At 48.8% G+C, this 16,383-nt stretch overlaps 1 protein-coding gene across 1 annotated transcript in view; it reads left to right on the top strand.

Moving 5' to 3' along the window:
* The window catches only part of Ptprn2 (protein tyrosine phosphatase receptor type N2), a 611,205-nt gene that overhangs the window by 136,325 nt on the left and 458,497 nt on the right, over positions 1-16,383 (top strand). The window contains exon 3 of the mRNA XM_004860321.4: positions 8,874-8,987. Coding sequence (XP_004860378.3) covers positions 8,874-8,987 — 114 coding nt within the window. The remainder of the gene's footprint in view (positions 1-8,873; positions 8,988-16,383) is intronic.

Below are 16,383 nucleotides of genomic sequence, written 5' to 3'. Positions count from 1 at the left end.
GATGCTGGGCTCTACCCCATGCAGGCGTCGGCGAGAGGTGAGAGGAGGTTTTCCTGGACTGGGAACTGCTGTCTCGCCCCTTGGCCTGTGAGTGCACAGCATAGCCCCAGGATGGGGATGAGGCAAGTTCCAACTCTTGCTGATGTCTGGAAATGTCACCTTCGACTCTTTGCTGATGCCTGCTGCACAGGTGTGTAAGGCTGCTGTCTGTGTCTTCTCTGGAGAACTTCTGCTCCAGGCCTCCCCCGGTCTGTACACCAGGTATATCTGCTGTTCACCTCAGGCGTCTCCCTGTCTTCCCGAATCCCTCCCACCTCTGTTGCAGGGTGTGCTGACGTTCTCTACACTCCTGGGTTGCTCATTCTGTCCAGTGTCCTTCAATGCACATGTTTTCAATTTTGGAGGTTACATTATTCTATCTTTGTCCTGAAATGCTTTTTAAAACGTTCCTCTTATTTAAAAGTCCCTAATTGTCTTGACTTAATATAGATTGTCATTTCATAAGACTGAGGATTTCACTTTCTCACTCAGCTCCCAGCAGTACATCCGAGAGGCACAGGGACTCCGGTCCTTCTGTGATCTGTTCTGTTTCCCTGGGAGACAAGAGGGTGGTGGAGCAGGGAGTGTTCCCAACCCACGAACTGAGCTGGTTGCTGCTGGCTTTTGTGGGGCGACCACAGGGCCATGGCTGGCAGTGCCTGGCCTGAGTGCAGAGGGCCTTTCTGGTCTGTGGTCACTGTGGTGGTCCCACAGGGCTCTCAGCTGTAACAAGAAGCTGGATCTCAGGCTTGACACAGGAATCCATTCCCTGCTGATCTTGAGGAGGGCACTGTACCCTTCCATTCTGCAACACCATCTCCTGAGAGCACTGGAGGCTGGTGGCTGCTCGGCCACAGGGCCACATGCAGAGCCAGAGTCTGCTTGTTCCTGGTCACATACCTTGGGGTTCTCTGCAGGGTTGCAGGGTGCCCCAGGGCAGAATGCCTGTGAAGAACTGGTGGTGGCAGGCACAAGCTAATAGAACTACAGGCCCATGCATCTTGCCTTCTTCTCTCAGCCCCCAAAGGGTTTTATTTCCCTGGACCGAGACCAAGTGGTGGTGGTGATTAAAGGATGTGGAGCTGTGATTCTGGTTTCCCATCTCCCTGCCCAGTGCCAAGCACCAGCCTGTGCTGCAAGCCCAGCAAATCACTCACCTCTGTGGACATGGCGCTTGTGCTGGAGGAAAGGGGGTGTGGTAATTTAGAGCACTTAGGGCCCTTCCAGACCCACTTAAGTGTGGCAGCTGCTCAGCACCATCCTCCTGTCCCCCTGCCCCTGCCTTCTGTGGCTGGTCAGTGAGCCGCCTGAGCTGCCATGAAATCCTGGAAGAGAAGCAGTGTTCAGAGGGACAGGCCCGGCTTATCCATGTGTGTCCTTAAGAACTGAGCTGCCAGACTGCGCAGTGATCTGGCCTTGGAGAGGCTCACAGACCCAGGGCTTCTGGGTCTGGGCTGCAATTGGGCCCAGATGCCTCAGGGGCCTTGGGTTGCTCCTCCCAGGACTCTTCCGTGTTTCATGTAGCACTTAGAGCTGCGGCTTCTGCAGAGTTTCTGGGAAAGAACAATGTCCAGCTTAGCTGCAGGCTGTACAAGGTGCAGGATGGAGCTCGGGGAAGCTCTTCTCTGCTGGGAGGCAGAGATCCAGGCTGTTCTGACTTCTCTCTTCTCCAAAAGTAACCATGAGCAGTCCTGGGGGTCCTGCCAGAGGAGGTTTCTGGAGTCCTCAGCCTCCAGGGTCTCAGGACAGCCAAAAGGGAAGGACCTGGGCTAGGAAGCTCCCATCTGGAAGGGAGGAGGACAGGGTGCGAGAGACCCCAGGGTGGTGGGAAAGGAAGGAAAAGGGTCTGTTCTGAACAGAAGAGACACCTGGAGGCCTGCGGTCAAAGGGTGAGCTGGAGGGTGGGGACAGACATCTGCCTGCAGACAGGGTCCCTGTCCTGGTCCTGACCCTGCAGTCAGAGTCCCTAGCTTGGTCTCTGGTCAGGCGTCTATGGACACTGGATGTGGGGTCACTTGTACACCACATGAGGGAAGTCTGGGGGGCTGTGCTGCTATTTTCAGAGTGTGCATGTGAACATGTGTATTGGATCAAGTGTGCACCTTGCAGGAGTGTGTGCATGTGTGTGTAAGTGAGTGTGGGTGTGATTTTTGTGCTCATTGCGCTCATGTGTGATGGTGCATGGTTCTGGGTGCCTCTCCACATCACAGCCTGAGTACAAGGGCAAGTGTAGATGTCTGTGCTTGGGTATGGCTGTGTGCACATATTGTGTGCATATCTGGGTGCCATGGGTGAGCACATGTGTGTTACTTCTCCCGCCCTCCAGGTGTCATCGTTTTGTCTCCTGATGTCCATGTGGCAGGCTCCTAGTCTTGCTGGCTCCTGGACCACTGCCCTGGGTTTGTGGTGGGTCCTGGAACCAGAGCTCCTTTGCTGCCTGTCTCAGTGGTGAGCCTGGTGCTTTGGAGAGATGGCCACCAGAGGGCACTGTTGCTGCTTGGTCCTCATGGCCTAAGCACTTGGCGCTTGGATGTAGGCAGTGAGTGCTGGAGGAGTTTCAAAATCCAATGCAAAGTGATTTAGGTGTTTGCCCTCCGTAGACTAATGGGCTCACTGTATGTGGCAGGGACGGCCCTTGTTCCTGTTATGGGCTGGGGTTTCCCTGGAAAGCTCTGTACTTTGCTGTTTCTCAGAACGGGTTGAGTTCTAGGAACCTCTTGGGGTCCTTTCTTCCCAGCTTTGCTTCTCTGTGCTCCTAGGGAGGGCTTGAGATGGACCTTGTGGTCCTTCTTCTGGATGGCCAGCCACTGACTCCATGCAGGAGTGGCAGAGACGCACATGATATGTACTGGACATAGCATTTTGCAAGCAAAATGTATCGGTTTCTGACCATGGAGAGAAACCACCCAGCTCCCTGGCCCAGCTCTTGAGTGCCTTCTTGCTCTTACCTGTTCTGCTGGTTGGGTTGCTTGCTGTGTGCTTCTTGCTTGGCCCACAATAATTTCAGCTCAACTTCTAGTGTGCCTTCTTCACAGAAACTTCCTAACTGTGGCTCCTTTCCTGCCTCTTGCTCACAAATAAGAATTTTAAAGGAACCTAGACCAGATACCCAGAAGCATGGGTGAACTGAAGGAATTGTTTGCCCACAGGATGGGACAGGTGTGTGCACTTGCCATAACAATTACCCCACTTAGAATTACTAAGTTAGGTGGTGGTTTTGTACTTATTAATCCCCAAGTCCTGTAGGTACCTCTAAAAAGACTGTGAAGAAATGGAAATAGGCAAAGGAAATAAATGGCAAATGGAACCAAAAATAGGCAAAGAATTAGGTAAAGGAGAAAAGAAGACGAAATTACTATAGCTGCAAAGGAAACTTCAGTGCCCTCAATTCTCCGTCAGAGCATGCACAGTGAGGAAGGATCTGTCTCACACTGTGCTGTCCATGGCCCTGGGCAGAGAGGGAGGTGGACGGGGTCAGTGGAAGTCATGGCCTGCAGTGGTGGGAAGCGGGTGGCCCCAGAGCTGGGGGACTTCCATATGGATCTCCACTCAGAGTCTCGGACAATGGGAGGGCACGTTTCTTAGCTGACACTCAACCAGGTTCCATGGCTGTCTCTCCTTGGGGGCCCTTGGATGCCAGCCCGAGGGTCTCAGCTGCTTCTCCTAGGCAGAGCGCCTCAGTTATGGGGGACCCAGGCCAGCTTGTTCATCCACTTCCTGGTGGTTTGCCTTGATGTTTCTGGGCCATCCTCTGAGAGACCAGCAGCTGCACAGTCATAGAAAGTGGAAGACCACTCTCTGGGCACCAGGACCTGCAGGCACCCTAGCCAGTAGAGCCCTATCCTCCTCCCCAGAGCACTTCCTCTACTAGCTTCTGCTGCCTGTAGCATCCTGGCTGGGGATGGAAGAACTGGGAGAAAACAGCCTTCCAGCTCCAACCAGAGAGATAGGGGAGGGACCGAGCACACACCTGCCACTCCAGGGCATCCCTGCCTCAGGCTCTTGGTCTGGCATCCAGCAGATCATTTGGCAAGGGGTGAAGACTTCTTAATCTATTTGTATTCCAACAAACCAGGCCCCTGGCTCATGTGAGGCACTTCCACAGGCCTCCCAGTTTCCTTTTAAATCAGTCGCTGGTTCTCCCTAATCCACATGAGGTGAGACACTTGTGTCAGCTGCTGGGGAATGCGGAGGCTGGAGCAGTGACCCCTGCCTTCTGGGGACTCATGAGGGAGAGGGTGGTGCTGGAGGCGTGTCAGGCTAGGAGTTGACTGGCTGGTATGGAGATAGCATTGTGAGAGCGCATGTGTGAGCACACAAGTGTGTGTATGTGATTGTATACACAGGTGCACACACACGAGTGGACACGCATGCATATGTGTGCACACACATGTGTGCGCTCATGCAACATGCATGTGTGGATGTTTGTGGGTGAGTGTGTGCATGTATGTAAGACTGTGCTTGTGTGTTCATATGTTCACTCGGGAGGAAGCTGTGCACGAGAGAAGTGTCTGCATGATGGATATGCGTGTGTATGTACATGTGTGTGCATGTGCCTGCCGCGTGGGGCTGGGGGCCATGGGCAGCCTACAGACCCAGAGAGAGCTGAGACGGCTGCAGTTGGTCCTAGGGCGGGACAGGCCTGTGGGGCCCTGGGCTGGGACCAGGCCGGTTTGTGCATCCACACTTCCTGGCGGCTGACTCGAGGTGCTGCGCCATCCTCTGAGATGACGTTTGTGAGTGGCTTCTGCCTGTGGGAACACTGTGCCAAGGAGTGCCAGCTAGTATGAAGGAGTGAGCAAGATAAGCGCAGTTTTAAACATTCTTTAAAAAATCCAGCGGAGAAATCAGCACTTTCCCCTTCAAGTAGCAGAGACTGAGCCCTAGTTCTGGACCACACCAGTGAAACCTCTTAATAGGGACTTCCCACTCCTCCAGTTGCTCCATTTGTGCCCAGGTCACTTAACCAGAGGTGGCAGTGGCCCATGGCACCTCAGCGCCCCTTCCTTTTCTGACTCCAGTGTCGTCCAAGGCTGTGGGGGTCTCCTGCTCTGCCCAGCAAGGGGCTGGGCCCTTTTACAATGCTAGGGACCTGGGACCCCTCAGTCGCTGAAGTTCAGGCAGTCTCGAGAGTGGCTTCGTGGGTTGGGTCCTGTGTGGCAGTGTTTGTGGGTCTGTTGGCCCCGCAGCGGCTCGGGTTCCCGGGTGAGTAAGGCAGTCAGGGCTAGATGCCATGGGAGTGCTTGTGTATGCCTGCCCACATTTACACACACACACGAATACACCTCATGCCCATGTATGTTCACACACACATGTACACACACGTGTGTGCCTACTCATGTCTACAGACACATGGGCACGCATGGATTATTGGGTGGTGGTAATGACAGGAGACAGATGGGAGAACACATGGCCTCATCTCCTCTCCTCCTCCCAGGTGACAGAGAACCTCTTCGCATCTCCATGACATTCATGGCTGTGTGAGCCCTGTGTGTCTGGGCGAGGCTCAGAATGAGGACCTTCACACGCTGCCTGTTCTTGAAGACCCAGGCCCTTGGCCAAGGCTCCAGTGCTGGGTTACACGAAAGGATGCAGGTCAGAGACACAGAGAAGAAATAGGAAGTCAAAGCAGATGAGCACTGATGAGGTTTGGTCCCAGAGGCATCTTGGCACTGAGTGTGTGAGGGGAATGAGGCAGGCACCAGGGAAGGGCGCCACGGGGCAGCCTGCAGGGCAGCACTCTGGGCAGTTCGGGGGTACATATGCAGTTGCTGGCCACAGGGCGGCCCTTGGGGTAGCTTTAGGGATGGAATGCTCTTGGACAGTGAGCGGGGCACTTGGCCTGGATTTGTGGGGACTCTGATTCCTCTGCTCTGGGCGCCCGGTGCCTGCACCACACGCCTCTCAGATCTGCAGCTCTGGGTCACATAGCAGTGGGCGTGTGCCTGGTTCAGGCTCCCCTTTCCAGCCTTCTCTTGCTTTGCTATTTCCTTATATAGCCTAGGGGCAAAGAAAACCAGTGGTTAGTTCTATTTTAACCTTCAAATCATTAAGAAAATTATTAGCTAACACTATTTTTAAACGTATAAGCAATATTATGTATGACTGTATTTAATGTATTCTATACATGTTTAAAAGAAAAGTTTCAACAAAATATAATAAATATGATTCTGAAAATATACTTGCAACATTGAATGCAACAAATCAAGTTTAAGAAATAATTCCATTGTACCCAAGAAGAGAAGTAACTGCTTGGATAATTCCAAAATAGGAAGTGTCTCTGGCCTTTTCTCCTATGAAAACCCGAATGATTTTGTTTCCTGAGGAAGGTAATTCTCCCTCATGTCTTTGAGGGTGTGCAGTTATCCACATGCAGCTTCTCCTGTATTCACCACCAAGTTCCTGTTTATGACATCTGGGGAGCACTTGGGAGCCGAGTCCCAGTGCCCCCACTGGACTTCCCCTTGGGGGCTTCCTTGGCCTGCGGGGTCCCAGGTGGTACTGCTATTGGGCTGGGATACAGCTGAAAGTGAGCTGTCTGGGTTGTGTTGGCACCGAAGCACTCATTATTGGGTCCCTAGTCAGGGCCTGTGAAGATTCCTGAAGCTGAGGTAAGGAATTGACCCACCTGCCTGTAGAATGTCTTCGGGTTCACTGACTATAGTCTCAGAAAAAGAATTTTGAGGATGCATCAGTAAGAGACATAAAGGGATTTATTAGGCAGGAATTTCAAGTATGCACTCAAAGAAATAGAGTGCAGGCAAGAGAAAGAAAGAGAGAGAGAGGACTTATTTCCTAGAACTGGGATCATTTATGCTTGTCTTGAGGGGTGGAAACCCCAGGAAAGGGTGGCCCACCCCCTAGAAAGCCACTGACTTATTTTACAGGTCTGAGCCCCGTTGTTTTTCAGATAGGTAATTGAAGCATTGTTTGGATGGTCTCAACCTGTTCCTTTATCTTAGGATCAGGTTCCTGATTCTTTCTCATTGAAGCCAATTTAAGGACTTTCAGTACAGTATTCCCGAGGAATTTTGATTTTGATTGGTCTGGAAGGAAGGAGCCTAATTTAACCAAAGGAAGCTGATATGGATGCTCGCTGTAGTGACTTCCACTGGGTCCTGGAAAATCACAGTTTCCTTGAAGTACAGATCTTAGTTATGGTTCCTTTCTACCTGCCTTTTGTTTCTTCTATCCTGCTGGTACCTCAGAGTCCTTGTGTCCGGAAGCAGGGCTGGGATGCTGGGTGGGGTGGCCCAGGATTTGGGGAGCCATTGGCCCCATGTTCTCCTTGACCTCATGGCCTTTGTCACTGCACTGTGAACCGGGATTCCTCATCTGCAAGTGAGCAGATCCTCAGGGCCCTTTCCTGATCCTCAGTGTTCCTGCCTGCTGTGACACCTTCGCTTTTCACATACAAGTTTTAGTTCCATTTTTGCAGTGCTTCTCTTTTTTGCTCTTGGTCTTTTCTGCCCCCTCAACAGCGCGCCCATGAGTGTACACACATACACACATGCATGCACACACACAACATTCTCAGGACTGGACAGAGAAAGAGCTGGGGCACACACTCTTGGTCCTGTGCACACCCCATTCTCCCACCGGATGGAGCTGTGGGGTGCTATGTCCTCTACAGAAATTACCCCTGGGAGCCATCCTGGCTTTGTGTGGCCACAGCTTGGGATGGGGCATGCGGCGGACCCACTGAGGAGGGCTGGCAGCAGGAGGCTGCGTCCTCAGGGCTCTGCTCCCTGCTCCACACAGGTGGGCCCGTTATCCTCTGCATTGCAAAGTCCCAGAGAAATCACAAGATGCTTGTGGGTTGAGGGTTGTTTTCTGCTAATCGCACTGCCATGGTGAGCATGTAGGCAGTATCATCCGATCAGCCATTAGGAGCAGCCTGGCCCAGCTAGAGCGATTCTGCTAATTACACTTGTTGCTTTTGAATGGCTTTCTTGGCCACACTGGCAGCAAAACTGTTGTGAACAATGAAAGAAACCATTTCCCTTCGTGGCAGGGTCTGCAGATGGCTGCCGGTGTGGGAAGCACTAGACCCTGAATTAGTCTTTTGTACAAGCCAGAGAAGGAAATTTGAATGTTTGAAGCCCCCCACGAAGCTCATCTCAAAGTGCACAGTTCTTGAATAAAGACTAATTGGGGCTCAGTTCGTTAGAGGGTGTGGCTCGGAGGGCCGTGAACAGCGGGGTCTGTCATTGTGGACACATGGGAGAGAGCTACCTCAGCTTGGTGTCTGTGACCACCTCTGTGTTCCCGCTTCCTGGGCATCAGAGCAGGCTGCTGCCTCTGGGGTGTCCCCAAAGGTCCCAGAGGCTTCTAAAAGTTAATATTCATATCTCCTGGGTGTCTGTTCCTTCTGCAGAGCGGCCCTGAGTGCTAGTGAGTTTCTGTTACTGAGCCATCGGATGCAGGTCTCATGTCAGAAATGAGGGTTACAGGCCGTGCAGTGTGTGGGGTGCTGGGAAGGCAGAGCGAAATCTGCAGTGGCGTAGGGTGCACGTGGGGTCCTGATTGCTGGACCCAGGTGTCAGAGGCCAGTGTGGGCCACACAGTGTGACACTGCCTCACGAAACAGGTTCAAATCACCAGTTATTTTTCCTCTGCCTTCCACTTGGTATTGTCCATGACGCTTGGTTCTCTATGTAGGCAAATCAGTGCTTTCCAAACGCATCTGTGTCCTCAGGGCTCTTGACTTCCCAATCTCGCTGTCCCAAGGCCACTGCTAGGTACATAGTTAGAATGTTTCACAGGACGCGTGCAGACCTTTCTGCTCTCTGAGGACCAAACCTTAAGTCTTTCTTGCCTTCCTCTTCCCACAGACGGCATGTTTGGAAGGTGCCAGAAGGTTCCGGGTCTGGACATATCACGCTATGAAGTGTCGCCTGTGGCCCTGCAGCACCTGAGGGCCACCTTGCAGGCGCTGTCTCGCACAGGTAAGGCTGGGCAGCTATACCCACGCCAGCACCCATGAGGTCTCCAGGGGTGAGGAGGTGGGAGGACCCCATGAATCAAGGCCTGGTGTCCAGAAAGGCCAGGGTCTACACCAGGAAGGCCCCTGTGGTGTCCTGTCTGTGGGCCACGGGTGGAAATCACAGGGAGTGAGGGACAGATGCTGGGGCTTCTACAGAGAGGAAGGGTAACTGAGGGCGGGGCGGAGTCCATGCACATCCCAGCCTGAGCCATCAGATGTGGCACAGTCGGCACTGGCCCAAGGCTCTGTGCAGTGCCATGTACTACAGTTTGGTAGCCAGAGAGTCCTGTTCCTGTATACTTCACAGGGGTGCTAAGATCATTTAACAAATTACGGTCATTTTAAAGGTATACATTATTGCACTGCCTATGCAGTTTCTGTTGCTCCTGATTTAACTTTCTGTGTGCATAATTATACATGGAGGGGGCCATCATGAGATCACATTCTCACGACCTGTTCCCAAGATGGTCATGTCTCCTTTTGCTCTGAATAAGACCCAGGCTGCGGCCACATGTAGTGTTACAGCTCAGAGTGGCATGGGGTAAAATCCTGTGTCTCACAGTCAGGACTTAAATATCTGTCACACTGGGGAGCAAGGCAGAGGTGGAGCCAGTGATCCTGCGACTCGTGACTGGAGCTCCAGCTGGCATTGCGGGTCACAGCACTCTGGGCCAGGTGTGCTGCTCCACAGGGAAGGCCTGTGGTCAACAGGCTTGGTGGCTCCCTCCACCCTCTCTGCAGTGCTCACGGGGCGCTGGCTGATCAGAGGCCTCGGGGAGCTCTGCTGATGGCGTGTGTCATTTGTTGAGGCAAGGCCCTTAGGCCAGGGCTCGCTGTCTCTCCACACTGCGTCCTGTGAGGTTTGTTCAGGGTAGCAGGACCGTGATGAGCCCATGGAAGGGGTTGGGCAGAGAGGTCAGCAAGCTGGTGTCCAGATGGACAGCTGTGGCCCTGTCGTGTGACCTCGACCTGGTGGAGAGGGCGAGGGTACTGAGGGTAGTGAGCGTGGCAAGGGCAAGGGCTGCCCAGAGCTGCTCTGCTGATGTCACCCACCGGCGGGCTCTGTCCCTCTCACATCTTGTAACTGACGTCATGAGTGCAAAGTTGACTGCATGAGTACTGCAGAGGTACCAACACGCTACATCTCAGAGGTAAAGAGACGAGAGGGATGAGGTGAAAGCATGTTCTGATACAGGGCCACACGCAGATCCTAGCCCAAACCAGCTTTGTCTGGCTGCTGTCAACCTGCTTCTCCCCACCTGCCCCACACATGTGTCCCCCTCCCTGGGGCTCCCGAGGTGGTGTGCTGTCCTTTCGGGCTGTTCGCAGCCTGTGCGCACCAGTGTCTTTTACTTGTTCATTAACCGCAGTCATGAGACACGGGGTACAAAGAGACTCTGTGCATCTCTGACAAAATTCTCCTATCTCCAGGTGGGTAGCAGCAAAGTACTTTTCCCTGATGGAAGCACTCTTCTTTCTAGAACCAACGTCTACACCAACTGAGCATAAATTCCTGGGGACAGGAGTGGAAGTTTTGCTAGTGAGCAACTTGGGGTAAAGGTGACTGGTTCATCTCTTGGTTCCTGGACTAGCGAATCCTGGCAGGGAGATAAAGAGTACCATGAACTGGGTGCCAATTCAGAGCACGCCAGCTTCCTGGAGAAATGTGCCTGGCTCTGCTAGATGCTAGGATGGTGTCTTCCAAAGGCCATTTCACATTCCGTCAACCTGTGGCCTAGGGTGGCAGGAAGTAAGGCAAGGCTGCTGGAGTCTATGATGTGCTTCTCTGGCTGTGGACTGAGTCCTTGGCCAGAAGCCATGCTGTGTGGTGTAGCCTAATAGTGCATAGACTGAACCCTCTGAAACCATGAAACCTTTCCTCCTATAAGTGAGGTATCTCAGACATCTTGTCTCAGTGACAGAAAGCTTTCTAACACACTACCCCCTCTCAGCCCCTGGCACCACTAACCTTTTTCTGTCTCTGGAGTTTTGCCTTTTCTAGGATGTCATATAGCTGGCATTGGCCTGACTTCTTTCAGTTGGTACAGTGCATCTAAGTTTCCTCCACATCTCTTCGTAGCTCAGAACCTCATTTCTTTATCACTACATACCATCCATGGTTTGAGTGCTCCAGAATTTCTCAGTCATTTACCTACTAAAGGAGGACACCGTATTTGCTTCAAGTTGCAGCAGGTATGGGTAAAGCTGCTGTAACATTCATGTGCAGATTTTTTGAGAGGACCCGGCTTTCCATTCATTTGAGCAAGTACCACAGCGTGGGATCACCACACACATGGCAGCAATATGTTCAGTGTTATAAGAAGCTGCCACCCTGTCTTGTAAGGAGATGTGGAGGCATAGGTGAGTCACTAAGCTTCTTTGACATTATATTTGGTAAATGTGAATAATCAAACAGTTGCTGTGAAGGTCAAATGAAATAAAATGCTTAAGAAATTTTATAAATACTAGTATTTCCAAATGTGAAATATTATTTTATTTTGACATTCTACTTCTAAATTATGATAGCTGTTATATAGAACATTTGCACTTACTACTTTTAAGTGGAGATATAGCAATTTTTTTCTGTGTTGGTTATTTCTGTGCATAAGGTCAAACAGCAGGAAAACAATGATTTTCCATGGGTGAGGACAGCTCCTAGTTCTTTCCTGAGATGACAGCAATGATGAAGATGGAAATGCATTGTAGTGTGTTGGCTCCTTGACAGATGTTCGTCCCATGAAGCCATGGAGTGGACATTAAATGGGTATCCTGGCCTCTCACACCCAGGCATTTAGCCCCCCTAGGAGGGCGTCAGATCAGGGCTGGAGCTTGGGAACACACCAGATTCCTTCATCATCACTGTCTAGGCACCAAGGACTGAATGGGGGTCAGATCCTGTGTATTTTGTCAGTGGGATACATCACACAGAGAGCAAGCCTGTGGCAACCACACCACCTTTTCTGCCATAGTTGCGCTCCAGGCCAGCTGTGCTGGCAGCTCCTGTCACCCCTTCCTTCAGGCCCATGCAGGGCCTGGTGTTGGGGGCTGCAGAGGGTTGATCCTTCCAGAAAGAGGACTTGGGGAGGGGTGAGGGTAGTGTGGGCCACAAAGGGATGGAGCAAGTCACACATTGGTAGTCCAGGGGAGATTGCACTGGGAGGCCTGTCTCTTTTCTCTCAGCAAAAGAAACCTATTTGAGAGGAGATCAGGCACACTTTGTAAGTGCATTGGACCAAAAGCCACACTGAGTCACACACCACCAAGCATTTAGGGAGTCTTATGGGTGCCTAGTATGAGGCTTTGCATCTTGTAGGTATTATTATTATTTTTTATCATAAACTTATTTTTTGTTTTTTAAAAAATTTTATTTTATTGGTACATTTTAGGTATACAATATGATGACATTCATCATTGGAAATTTGCACCTTTACATAATCTCTCTTGGTTCTTATTTTTCCCCCTTCCCCTGCCCTCCCTTCAACCCCTCCATCCCTCCCTCTTTACAAAGACTTTGTTTCCATTTTTCCATTTTCTCATATTAATTCCTTTCCCTCCTTTCCTTTCCCCTACTCCTCCCACTTCCCATTCCCTTTGCCCCTTTTCTTCCTATTTCACATTTTCTATTATACCTTTTAGTCCTTATTTACACTTTCAGTTTCTCGCACTACAGAAACTATTTGCTATTTACACATGTGTGCCCTATTTATTTCACTTAAGATTATTGCCTCAATGTGCATCCGTTTAGCTATAAATATCTCTAATTTTTCATTTTTTATGGCTGAGTAGTACTCCATTTTATAAAAAACTCCACATTTCCTTTATCCAGTCTCCAGTTGATGGGCTGTTTCCAAGTTTTAGCTATTACAAACTGTGCTGCTATGAACATGGGTGCACATATATCACTGTGGTATGATTCTTTTAATTCTTTGGGGAAGATCCCCAACAGGGGAATAGCTGGGTCAAATGGGACTTTCTGTCCTAGTTCTTGGAGGTATCTCCATACTGATTTCCACAGTGGTTGCCCCAGTCTGCACTCCCACCAGCAGTGGAGCAGGGTTCCTCTTTCCCCACAGCCCCACCAGCATTTGTTATTGGTTGATTTCAAGATAGCAGCCATTCTTTCTGGAGTGAGGTGGAATCTCAGCATTGTTTTCATTTGCATCTCTCGAATGACCAGTGATGTTGAACATTTTTTCATGTATTTATTTGCTATTTCAACTTCTTTGTCTGAGAAATGTCTGTTCATTTCAGATGCCCACTTTTAGATTGGGTCTTTAAATTTGGGAGGTCTGATTTTTAAAAATTCTTTATAGATGTCTGAGGAACAGCAGGTGAAAAATTTTTCCCACATTGTGGGTTGTCTTTTCACTCTGTTGGTAGTTTCTCTGCTGTGCAGAAGCTTTTTAGTAAGAAGAGATCACTTATTGATTGTTTGTGCTAGTTCACAGGCAACTGAGGTTTTGTTCATAAAATCTTTTCCTACACTAATGTCTTCAAGAGTTCTACCTAACCTCTGTTCCAACCGGTTCAGCATTTCTGTTTTAATATTTAGATCTTTAATCCATTTCAATTTTAGATTAGTGCATGGTGAGAGATATAGGTCTAGTTTTACTCTTTGGCAAGTTGAAACCCAGTTTTTCCAGCACCTTTTGTTAAAGAGGCTATCTTTCCTCCAGGGAGGGTGTTTGGCTCCTTTGTCAAAGATGAGGTGGCTGAGTGTGTCTGGCATTGTTTCTGCATCTCCTAATCTGTTCCACTGGTCCTCAAGTCTGTTTCTTTGCCAATACCATGCTGTTTTTTTCACAGTAGCTTTGTAATATAGTTTCAAGTTGGGGCTTGTAATACCCCCTGCCATGTCTCTGTTACCTAGAATTGCTTTTGCTATTCTGGGTCTCTTCTTGTTCCAAATGAATTTTTGGATTGGTTTCTCAAGGTCCATGAAGTGTGCTGCTGAGATCTCAATTGGAATTGCATTGAATCTATATAGCAGTTTTGGAAGTATGGCCATTTTCACTATGTTGATCCTTCCTACCCAGGAGCAAGAGATGTCTTTCCATTTTTCTGTTATCATCTTCAATCTCTCTTTTCAGAGTGCCATAGTTTTCAGAGAAGAGGTCTTTGATTTCTTTTGTTAGGTTGATTCTTAAGTATTTCAGTTTTTTTGGATGCTATTGTGAAAGGAATTGTTTGCCCTATTTCTCTCTCAGTGAGTCTGTTGTTTGTGTAGAGGAAAGCTATTGATTTTTGTGTGTTGACCTTGTATCCAGCTACTTTACTGAAACTTGGGGTCTTCTATATAGAGTATCATGTCATCTGCAAATAATGACAATTTGACTTCTTCATTACCTATCTTTATTCCTTTTATTTCTTTCTCTTGTCTAATTGCCGTGGCTAATGTTTCCAGAACTATATTGAACAAGAGTGGTGATAGTGGACATCCTTGTCTTGTTCCTGATTTGAGTGTGAAGGATTTCAGTTTTTGACCATTTAGTATGATATTGGCTGTTGGTTTTTCATAGATGGCTTCTATCAGTTTGAGGTAGAGACCATCTATTCCAATTTTTGGTAGGGTTTTTATCATAAATGCATGTTGGATTTTGTCAAATGCTTTTTCTGTGTCTGTGGAGATAATCATATGGTTTTTGTCCTTGGCTCTATTGATATAGCATATTAAATTGATTGATTTTTGTATATTGAACCATCCCTGCATCCCTGGGATGAATCCCACTTGATCAGGGTGTATGATCTTCTTGATGATGTTCTGCATTGTATTTGCCAGTATCTTATTAGGGATTTTTGCAACTATGTTCATTAGTGAGATTGGCCTATAGTTCTCCTTTTTGGTTGGGTCTTTCTCTGCTTTGGGGATCAAGGTGATGCTTCCAGGAATGAATTTGGGAGTATTGCTTCCCTTTCAATTTCATTGAAGAGTTTAAACAGTAGTGGCAGCAGTTCCTCTCTAAATGTCTTGTAGAATTCAGCAGTGAAGCCATCAGGACTCGGGCTTTTCTTGGTTGGTAAGTTTTTAATTATGTTTTCAATTTCATTGATTGATATTGATAAACCCATTTTTAATTTAAACCCCCTGTCATGATGCGATGGGTGATCTTAGGCATCACTGTGACTGGGGCTCCTGGAAGAGGCTGCCATGGGTGGCTGTGGGCTGCACAGGGAGACCAGGCCCCTGGAACACAAAGGCAGGATGTGGATTTCCTTTCTCGCTGCCAGGGTGGGCCATTCCTCCTGTTGTGAACAGCAGAATTCCCAGCTTTCCAGCAATGGAACTTGGTATTTCACAGTGACCCCTCGGTACTTCCCCTTTCGCTTCATCCTGAGCATTAAATCTCCAGCGTCCCTGGTTCTGAGGCTTCTAAACCTGGGCTGAGCCAGGCTTCCAGCATGCCTGGGTCTCCAGCCAGCAGTTGGCCTGTCACGGAATTTTTTTTTTTGGTACCGAGGTTCGAACTAGGGTCTTTGCTCTTGCACAGCAGGCGGCGAAACCACTGAGCTAAACCCCCAGCCAATGGACTTCTTAGCTCCTAATCCAGAGAGTAATTTCTCTCCCCGCTCCTCACTTTCCTCCCTTCCTTAATCTCTCCCACCATCTTTCTATTTCTTCTTTCCTTCCTTCCCTTCTTGTTTCCCTCTCTCTCTCCATCGCTCTCAGTGGCTCATTTCTCTAGAGAACCCTGAGTAATACATACAGGATTAGGAATGGCCTATTTGTATTACTTGTACTTTTTTAAAAAAGTTAAAAATCTTTTGGCTTGAACTGCCACTACTGAATGCTATAAGAACTTTAGAGAAAATCTAACACCAATGCTCCTCAAACTCTTTAATGAAATTGAAAGGGAAGCAGTACTCCCAAAGTCATTCCTGTAAGCAAACATTACTCTGATTCTAAAACCAGAAAAGGACTCAACCAAATAGACCTACAGGCTAATTTCTTTAATGAATATAGATGCAAAAATCCTCAAAGATACTGGCAAATAGAATACAGCAAAACAACAAAAATATACATCATGACCAAGTAGGATTTATTACAGGAATGCAGGTATGGTTCAACATATGCAAATTAATAAATGTAATATGGCACATAAATAGAAGCAAGGACAAAAAAATCACATGATCATCTGAAAAGATGCAGAAAAAGCATCTGACAAAATGGAAAGGAAAAATTATGAGGAAAGAAGAAAAAATGGAAACGAAGTCTATGTAAATAGGGAAGGGTGGAGGGGTGAAGGGCGCACAGGTAATGGGGAAAAAATAAGAGCCAAGATACATCATGTACAGGTACAAACACCCAATGATAAATGTAAATGTATTGTATACCTAAAATGTGCCAATAAAAGAATTTA

Source organism: Heterocephalus glaber, unplaced genomic scaffold, assembly GCF_053883595.1.
Source record: "Heterocephalus glaber isolate CG9 unplaced genomic scaffold, H.glaber_assembly_v1.0 deba00000818, whole genome shotgun sequence".
In the NCBI taxonomy this organism is placed as follows: Eukaryota; Metazoa; Chordata; class Mammalia; order Rodentia; family Bathyergidae; genus Heterocephalus; species Heterocephalus glaber.
This window is presented reverse-complemented; position numbering and strand designations above follow the sequence as displayed.